Raw genomic sequence first — 9,541 nt, 5'->3', positions numbered from 1 at the left:
TGGCAGGGAGATGAAGAGTTGTCGGCCCCATCTATTCATCTCCACCCCGTGCCTTTTATCCCCAGATCTTCTGTTCCAAAGATCAGCCCATAGATTTCCACTGCTCTCCTCTCTGCCTCCTGCGCATCCGCGCATCAGGCACTGGACCCAGCTGTTCCTCCTCTTCCTCATCAGCCACCTCCAGACCTGGGGGCTGTTGACTCTCCATCTGAGGGATGACGGACGGCCCAGGCTCCGGTTCTGCCTCTCTCTCTCTCTCTCTCTGCCAGCTCCATTCCCTCTTCCCCCTCAGAGCTCTCAGGTTGCCTTGATGCTGACCCTGACTCCCATGCCACCTCATTGGATTCAGCTGCTAGAGGGGCCGGCGACCGACAGGCCACAAAACCAACATAATACTTCTGATTAACAATGCTTAGGGAACGCTGGGCCCTCTTCTCTTTGAATTGCTACAGTATTCTGCATCATCTCTGCTGTAAAAGAAATCGGAATATTCCCAAGATGAAGAGTAGAATAAAGAGAATACACAGCAAGTAACGATGATATAAAAAGGAATGCAGTGGCTCAGTGGCTAATATGCTGCGCTTGTCGATCAGAAAGGTCGGCAGTTCGAATCCCTAGAGCCGCGTAACTGAGTGAGCTCCCATTACTTGTCCCAGCTTCTGCCAACCTAGCAGTTCGAAAGCATGTAAAAATGCAAGTAGAAAAAATAGGGACCGCCTTTGGTGGGAAGGTGACAGGGTTCCGTGCGCCTTTGCCGTTTAGTCATGCCAGCCACATGACTACAGAGACATCTTCGGACAGCGCTGGCTCTTCGGCTTTGAAATGGAGATGAGCACCGCCCTCTAGAGTCGGGAATGACTAGCACATATGAGCGAGGGGCACTTTTACCAGTGATATACTTATGTACCATTACATATAACAAAACCCCAAAAAACCTAACTTGGAAAAGGGAATGTCTATGATCCGCATGAGTCATTGCACAATAGGATTTTCAATTTATTCTCTTTGCCACAGTACAAATATTCATAAATCAATCGTCCTTTCACTGTCAAAGTTTGTAAACAAGTGCCCACATTTCTCCCAAACCCAGGTTTACATCTGTGAATAGCCCCGTCGTGGTAAAAAGACCGACGTATTCCCACTTGGGTGTGAAATCCACAACCGCTTCTCTTGACACATATTTCTACCCAGGCAGCCTGTGCAATGCGATAAAATCATAGTGAAGGCTCTGGATTAGCGCGATCTTTAACAACATGACCCAATCTGTTAGGTTAATAAATGTATTTAAAACGAGATTCCAGGCCCAGAAGTTAACGGTTAGAAATGCTAACTTCTACGTAGAAACGACCTAAAAAAAACCTGCAACAGTGAACCAACTCATCTCTTCCTTTATTTTTACTTTGCAAAGATACTTTCCAGTCGGGAGAACAGTAGTGCAATTTTAAGTAAGTTGTACTTCATTCAAAAGTTATGTTATGTCCAGTACACAATAATCATAGCTTCTATGGAAAGATTAAGAAGATGCTCAGGTAAACAAGGGAAGGAAAAAAAAATGGCAAGCCCACGGAGGCTTACGAAGTCCGTTAAAGCTTGTGTTAAAGTGTTGCTGATCTTTTATTTTTTTTAATTTTAGAAATGTTTTATATATAAACTAAAAAAAAAAAAGCAGAAATAAATAGACGAATGACCGTTAAGTAGTAAAACTGTCTTGAAATTGAAAAATTTCTCATTGACAGCTTGATGCACTTTGAACTTTTAAAACAGAAGAAAAAGAAGAGTTGACCTAAGATAATTTCTTGCTGTGGCTTAGAAAAGTCTTGACAACTACATTCTTAATTTAAATAATAACAATACGAATAATGACCGCAGAGTCAAAAAGAATGCCGTGTGGTTGAAAAGGGGGAATCTCCCCTCTCTCCAAGCAGTCTTACTTGGATTTCTTCTTGAAAAGGCTCTTGATTTTGGATGGTTTTTTGTTCCGCTCTCCGTTGTGATAAAGGTCTTGTGAAATGGTACTTATCCGGGAGGCGGAAGAAGGTTCGTGCCCAGCTCGGCTTTCGCTGCTGGTGGAGGAACATGACGTGTGCCGAGGTTTGGGGAGCGGAACACTGCTGCCGCCGCCGCTGCTGGAGAGCTGGTTCATGCTGCAGGACTTCTCCAGGATGCCGTTGTACACTTTGCTCGCGGGACTGAAGATCATACTTTTCGTTTCCGTTAGCCCCACGCAGTCTGGAGAACCCCTGGAGATATCGGCGGTGAGGGAGGAAGAGTCTCCAGTAGAGGATTGTTCTAAGGACACATCCTCCTGGGATGTCTTTTGAGGTGACAGGGGTTGATATATTTTGAGGCTCGAAGGGGGAGACTGCTTCCTTCCCACGGAAGAATTGAAGGAATCGCACTCGGAAACGGTATCCTGGACTTCCCTAGAAACACAGAGGAGACACATCAAGAGATCGAGTTAATCTGTACAGTCACTCAAGTCCATTGAATGGGCAACGTGATAAGGTTTACCATATTTTTTTGGAGTATAGGACGTACCTAGCTTTTTTGAGGAAAATAAGAAACAAAAAAAATCTGCCTCTGCCTCCCAGCAATTTGTCTCCTTGCAGCAAACAGCCTGTTTCAGTTTCAGCTTCAGCACAGCCTGATTAGCACAAGCAGCAGGTTGTCGATTGTATCGGCCTCCCGACCATCAGCTGTTTTGGGCTGCAGGGATTGCCATAGCCTATTGCCACCTCCACATGCCCCATTTTTGGCCTCCGCACGCCCAGTTTCGGCACTCTGCGTGCCCCATTTTCTGCGCGTTCTGGGCAGTGGGGATCAGAATGGGAGGAAAATGGAGTATGTGGAGAGTGAAAATGGGGCGTGCAGAGGCCAAAAATGGGATGCAAAGGCCAAAAATGGAGCTTGCAGAGGCAACAAATGGCAATGGCAATCCCTGCAGCCTGAAACAGCTGATAGTCAGGAGGCTGATCCAAACAACAATCAGCTGCTTGTGCTAATCAGGCTGTACTGAAGCTGAAACTGAAACAGGCTGTTTGCTGTTTGGTGGAAGGAGGCAAATTGCTGGGAGACAGAGGCCAAAGGGTGGGGGCCGGCAGGTTGGCAGGGCCACATTCGGTGTATAAGATGCACCCTCTTTTGGGGGGGGTGCGTCTTATACTCTGAAAAATATGGTACATACAGGCAGTCCTCAACTTACAACAGGCACCGTTCAAAGATGCAATGACTTATGACAGGTTTCACACTTATGACCACTGCAGAATCCCCATGGTCATGTGATCAACCTTCAGCTGCTTGGCAACTGACTCATAATTGTGAGGGCCGCAGGGTCTCGTGTGATCCCATTTTGGGACCCCCGGACAAACAAATTCAACGGGGAAGCCAGATTTAGTTAGCAATCGAATTACTAAGTTAACAACTGCAGTGATTCACTGAACAACTATGACAAGGAAGGCCATAGATTGGGGCAAAATTCACTTAAAAATTTTTACTTAGCAACATACATTTTTGGCTAAAATCTTTTTGTAAGTCAAGGACTATCTGTATCTGTCATGAAAGATTCATAGATTATGCTCATTATGGAAGGAAACAATATGTTCGAAAAACCTTCCATTCCTTCCCCATATCTCATTTTAGGCTTCAAAACCAGAGGGAAGGTTAACTTGCAGGGAGAAGTGGCAGATTTCGGCAAAATCCATATGTTGCCAGCTGCCACAGCTGAGAGCCTACGATTAGAGCAGTGGCATTTCTAACAATAGGGGAGGTCACGAGATAACTTTTTGCCTACTGAAAATATTAAGATGGAAACTCAAAATGAGTTGACTTATGCAGAAGCTCCATTGCATTGGCTTCACAATCAGTGACGGTTTTATTTCCATCACAACAGCCTAAACACTGGCAGTTTCTTTGTGATTTGTGGTAGAGCAACCAACAAGCGTATCTCTAAAAGTCTGGGTATTTGTGGTCAGTAATCTTCGGTTTGATATGCAAAACCCTATAGACAAATTAGAACTATGTTTTGAAGGCTCCGCTAGGTGGCAATGTGAGCCAGTCATGTCTAATCTAGAAAGCTAAGCAAACCCTGGTTAGTATTTGAATGGAAGTCTATGCTGGAGTCCCAGGAACCAGACTGGGGAGGGGAAGAGGACTTCCAGAGAATGCAATAATGAATTATTTCTCTATTATTAAAACAAAAAGCTTCATGGGTGTGTCCACATTAACTTAAGAGGCCTCCAATTCTACTCAAAGAATAGCTCCAAAATGAGATAGGCAGCACATAAAGAGGTAGGTAGGTAGATGATGAGAGAGAGGAGGGGAAAGAGAGGGGGGGACGGACAGAGGTAGGGAGAGACAGACAGACAGACAGTGAAGACAGACAGATGGATAGTGGGATAGGGAAGATGGATGGATGAATGGATGGATGGATGGATGGATGGATGAATGGATGGATGGATGGATGGATGGATGGATGGGCGGGCGGGCAGGCAGGCAGATACAGAAGGTAGGTAGGTAGGTACGTAGGTAGATGATAGATAGATAGATAGATAGATAGATAGATAGATAGATAGATAGATAGATAGATAGGCCGAGTTTGGAGACCCCTGATCTAAGGTTACCACAATTTCTCTGCTCATCATAGTCTTTCAGTTCTAACGGGAAATATATACCATATTTTTCGGACAAAAGACACTCTGAAGTATAAGACGCATCTAGCTTTTGGGGAGGAAAATAAGGGGGGGAAATCTGCCTCTGCCCCCCAGCAATTTGCCTCGTTGCAGCAAACAGCAAACAGTCTGTTTCAGTTTCAGCACAGCCTGATTAGCTGATTGTCGATTGGATCCACCTCCCAACAATCATCTGTTTAAGGCTGCAGGGTTTGCAGTAGCCTATTGCTCCCTCCGTGTGCCCCATTTTCTGCCCGTTCTGGGCAGCGAGGATTGGAATGGGCAGAAAATGGGGCGTGCGGAGGCAAAAAAACGGGGCTCTCAGAGACCAAAAATGGGATGCAGAGGAGGAAAATGGGGCACGCGGAGGCAGAAAATGGCAATGGCAATCCCTGCAGCCTGAAACAGCTGATGGTCAGGAGGCGATCCAACCAACAATCAGCTGCTTGTGCTAATCAGGCTGTACTGAAGCTGAAACTGAAACAAGCTTTTTGCTGCAAGGAAGCAAATTGCTGGGAGGCAGAGACCAAAGGGTGGGGGTCAGCGGGTGGGCAGGCAACATTCAGTATATAAGTCACACCCAAATTTTCACCCTCTTTTTTTTGGGGGGGGGTGCACCTTATACTCCAAAAAATATGGTATATTTGTTTTTTGTGCTAGGGTTCAGAGTGGAGAATGCCCAGAATTCATCCTCCATCATCTGTTCTAATGTGGTCTGCGCGTGAAGGTGCCAAAGTTCGTACCACTGCTTGTCAGCGGTGAAGTAAATTGCTTCCTCCTCTTCTTCGGTACGGTAAGCAGCAGGGCAACTGGACACGGAGAGGAGGTCAGGGTCCGCAGAGTGCAGAGTGGCTTGCGTGTGCGCAGCGTGGGGTGTTTGTGCTGTATGTTGCAACTGAGGCGATGACGGCACCACATTTCGCCTGGAGCGATACATGCTGCTACTCCGTGCTAAGGTGCTGGTTTTCACAGCAGACCCTGAGAATAACAGAAAGAAACAGATTCAGAAGCCCGTTCATCAGTCCAGCTTCCCTACCAAAACATTACTCTGCAAAGACAGAAAAAGTCTCTGGAAGACCTCTTTTTATAAAGGTTTTGTTTGTTTTTTCTTCCTAATCATCTTCTTTTAACAACCCCATAATCCCTTGTGGGGTGGAGCCTGGGCAAGTGAGTGGCGCTAGCAGAGTGTTTTAATGACCAGGTGACCTTCTTGTCACCAATGCAGAGTTTTGTTCAGCAGATTTATTTCATTGTGCCCAGAGAGAGAAATATCTGCCTCTACCTAGGATTGAACTCGCAGCCTCCTGATTGTGAGGCGAGAGCTCCACCTCTAGGCCACTGCACCACTCCTTTTCTCCCCCTTCCTAATGCTCTTCTTTAAAATACAGCAGCACATGAGAAAGACATGGTTACCGCCTAGTACAGGAGTCAGCAACTTGTGGCTCTGGAGCCGCATGTGGCTTGTTCATCCCTCTGCTCCGGCTCCCTGTTGCTGGTTGGATCCACAATGGATAGGGCTTTCAGTTAGGACAGGTAGAGGAACAAGGATGCTGTGCTAGGAGGAGACTCTATGGTGTGGGAACCAGACTTCCGGTTGGCTCTAGAATTGAACCGGGGGCTTCCCATTTAGGACCTTTGTAGCTCTTTGAGTCTTTAAGGTTGCTGACCATTGGCCTAGTAAGAGAAGGCCACCTGAGTCAAACATTTAACCAAAACCAACACAGTCCCTTTCCATTAAATCCAAAAGAAAAGTCTCGGGTTTTCTGTTTATGTTCACTTTAAGAATTTTCTGCATTAAAGGTATTAATCTTGGGGGTGGGGGGCATTTTGAACGTTGTTGTATATGTTGAGGGTGGCAAGACTACTCTATGCACAGAAATGGAAGGTCACCTCGATCCCCACAATGAACGAATGGCTGCAAAAATGGATCGAGATAGCAGAGATGGCTAAATTGACTGCTTTGATCGAAGAAGAAAATACAAATACTTTTATTTCCACTTGGAAACCACTTCTGGACTTTGTGCTTGAGGTGGGAAAAAAATGAAACTTTGACTCTGGGTTTTACTGATTAGAAAGATTTGTTGTTGTAGAAATGGCTACTTTATACCATTATGTAAAAGTCAAAAGTTGAGGTTTGAGGTTAATTCCACCACCGAAGGGAGTTGGAAATCAATGCCTTTCCCACCCACCCCCTTTTCGTTCCCCCACTTCTCTCTTCCTCTAAACTCCCTAAAAGGAGGCAAATGACCATCTGTCTGCAAGGAATATAAATCCTCCCATTCCCCACCATCCAGTCAGAGCTGAAGAAGCTTCTTGGATGAGAAGGGAAATGTCTTCAAAGGGAAAAAAAAACCAGTTGTCTCTTGAATAAAAAGCATCTTTGGGACAACCATGACCTGGATGACTGAGAATCATAGACATTTAGCAAGCCCCAATTATGTGTGTCTCCCCGTCGTCTGAGGTCATCTGAGATATCCCACCACATACCATGGAACTGGGAAATGATGGGAGGGGTATCTTCATCGAGGTCGTCGACTCCCCCCGCGATTGGGTAGGGTGGGATGGATACTCGCGGCATGACCACCCAACTGTGATCTGAATAGAGGGAGGAGGTCAGGCTTGGCAGCCCTGAGTTATAGGCTATTTGGAAGCCGCAGATCTTCTCAATCTGCTGCCATCGGTAGAGTCGCTCCCTCAAGCAGGTAGTTAATTCAGAAAGTGCTTTCCTAGGAAGAAGTCAAGAGATTAAAACACGCTATGTCACACACCCACAACAATACAGATTGTCCTCGACATACAACAGCTCGTTTAGTGACCGTTTGGGAGTTATGGCGGCAGTGAGGAAAAAGTGTGACCGAGGATGGTTTTTCACACTTATGACCGTTGCAACATCTCCGTGATTTACATTCATAAGTTCGATAACTGAAGGGGGGAAGCCGGAAGTATCGCGGCGAGACCGGCTGGAAAAAAGTGGACTCTGCCAAGCCCTGCAGAAATCCAGTCGGACAAACCGCTGTCGGGAAATCTTCGGCCCGAAACCTGTCCTGGAGGGACAGGGGAAAAGAAGGGACGTCTCAGATGACCAAGAGGAACCAGCAGTTCCTTGGTAGGTCAGAGAAAAGCCCTTCAAACTGGGTCCCTGGGTCACACAATCCCCTTTTGCGATCTTCTGACAAGCAACATCAATGGGGAAGCCAGATTCACTTAACAAACCTGTTACTAATTCAACAACCACAGCGATTCGCTTAACAAAAGCGGTAAGAAAAGTCATAAAATGGGGGGAAACTTTGCTGAACAAATGTCCCACTTAGCAAGCTAAGGTAGAGGGCTCAATTGTGGCCATACATCAAGGACTACCCTGTTTCCCTGAAAATAAGACATCCCCGGATAATAAGCCCAATCGGGCTTTTGAGAGCATGTGCTAAAAAAAGTTCTCCCCCGAAAATAAGCCCTCCCTGAAAATATTGCAACACAGCAGCAGTTTCGGGGTAACACAGTACCTGTATTTAAATACCGGTCAGCAATGAGGCTTCTGCCTTCGGTGCTACACCAACCTCAAGAACAACCCAATGTAAAGTTGCACTCGGGTCACTGAGAAACAACAAAGGTGTCCTTTACTCTATGCTGGCCCAGTTCAGGAAAGCAAGCAGCTGACAGATGAAGCTGGCCAAGGGTTTTCCAGGCTATAGCATCTACCTACTGCCCCAGCAGGGGGTGTGGCTCCATAAGAACAACTAGGTTGTGCATTAATTCATTTAAGAGACAGGTTGTTCCATCAAGAGTTATACATACAGGAGCTGTGGTAGCGCACTCATTAGAATGCATTATTTCAGCTAATTCTGCTGACTGCAACTTCCAGCGCTTCGGCAGTTCGATTCTGACTGGCTCAAAGTTGACTCAGCCGTCCATCCTTCCGAGGTTGGTAAAATGAGGAGCCAGATTGTTGGGGGCAAGAGGCTGACTCTGTAAACTGCTTAGAGAGGGCTGCAAAGCACTGTGAAGCGGTATACAAAGTCTAAGTGCTAATCTAATCATGCTCCTTCCCTCCCCATCTTTTTAGTTGGGCTGATATATGCTTTTTATATAGTGTTGTACTTATATTATTGGATTTTATATAAGGGGTCCTTGGTGCTCTCTGAGCTTGTTTGTCTTCTTACAGACGTTTTATTACCCAAACTAGGTAACATCATTGGTGCTGCAAGAAAACCCGCAACCTCAGTGAGCACCAAGGACCTCTCACGTCAATCCTGAGCTACAAATATTCTCCTTTACTAATAGGTTTTATATAGTTCTGTCTTTGAAAATCGTAAGCCGCTCAAGAGTAACCGTGTGCTTTAAGATGGGCAGCTAATACATTTTACCAGTCCCCATGTTATGATGGCAATTGGGAGTGGAATTTCCATCGCTAATCAATGTGGTCGTAGGTCCTGTATAACATCATGTGACAAACCCCCCCCCCCCCCCCATCACTTAGTATCATCCCTACCAGGGGAGCCAGGCAGGAAGCAGGGCTAGTTGAAATAATGTTATTCTGAGGCTACGTTAATACAATTTTGCAAGACTCGACTGTAACTCTCCAAGATGACCAAATCCAGGAATCTTGCTTTTCATAAGGTGGAGCTTCACTGTCTCCTTAAGGGCTGGAGGAAGAATTGAACCCTTCCAAAAAATACACTGTCCCATACTGGATCTGTGCCCATTTAGAAGACAGTATCAGCTAGAATAGACAAGGACTGATCAGCAGGAAGCTGCGGCCATCCTACAGACAATCCTAGCCCTTCCTGAAGCATCCCCACCTTGAAGGACTTCGTTCCAATTATGTTGAGCTTTTAATTTAAAATGTGTGAGCCAGCAATGGGATTCACTTAGGTTTA

General features: G+C 45.9%; 1 protein-coding gene across 1 annotated transcript in view; it reads right to left on the bottom strand.

The window, feature by feature from the left end:
• Nucleotides 1-1,368: 1,368 nt before the first annotated feature.
• The window catches only part of STIM2 (stromal interaction molecule 2), a 119,187-nt gene continuing 111,014 nt past the window's right edge, over nt 1,369-9,541 (bottom strand). Inside the window, exons 10-12 of the mRNA XM_081958906.1 lie at nt 7,155-7,393; nt 5,411-5,645; nt 1,369-2,423 (exon numbers count right to left, since the gene is read on the bottom strand). Of these exons, the coding sequence (XP_081815032.1) occupies nt 1,928-2,423; nt 5,411-5,645; nt 7,155-7,393 (970 nt within the window). The 3' untranslated portion in view covers nt 1,369-1,927. The remainder of the gene's footprint in view (nt 2,424-5,410; nt 5,646-7,154; nt 7,394-9,541) is intronic.

This window comes from Natrix helvetica, assembly GCF_964273705.1.
Source record: "Natrix helvetica genome assembly, chromosome: 7".
Classification (NCBI taxonomy): domain Eukaryota; kingdom Metazoa; phylum Chordata; class Lepidosauria; order Squamata; family Natricidae; genus Natrix; species Natrix helvetica.
Note: the sequence above shows the minus strand (reverse complement) of the source record. Positions and strands in the feature narration are given on the sequence as shown.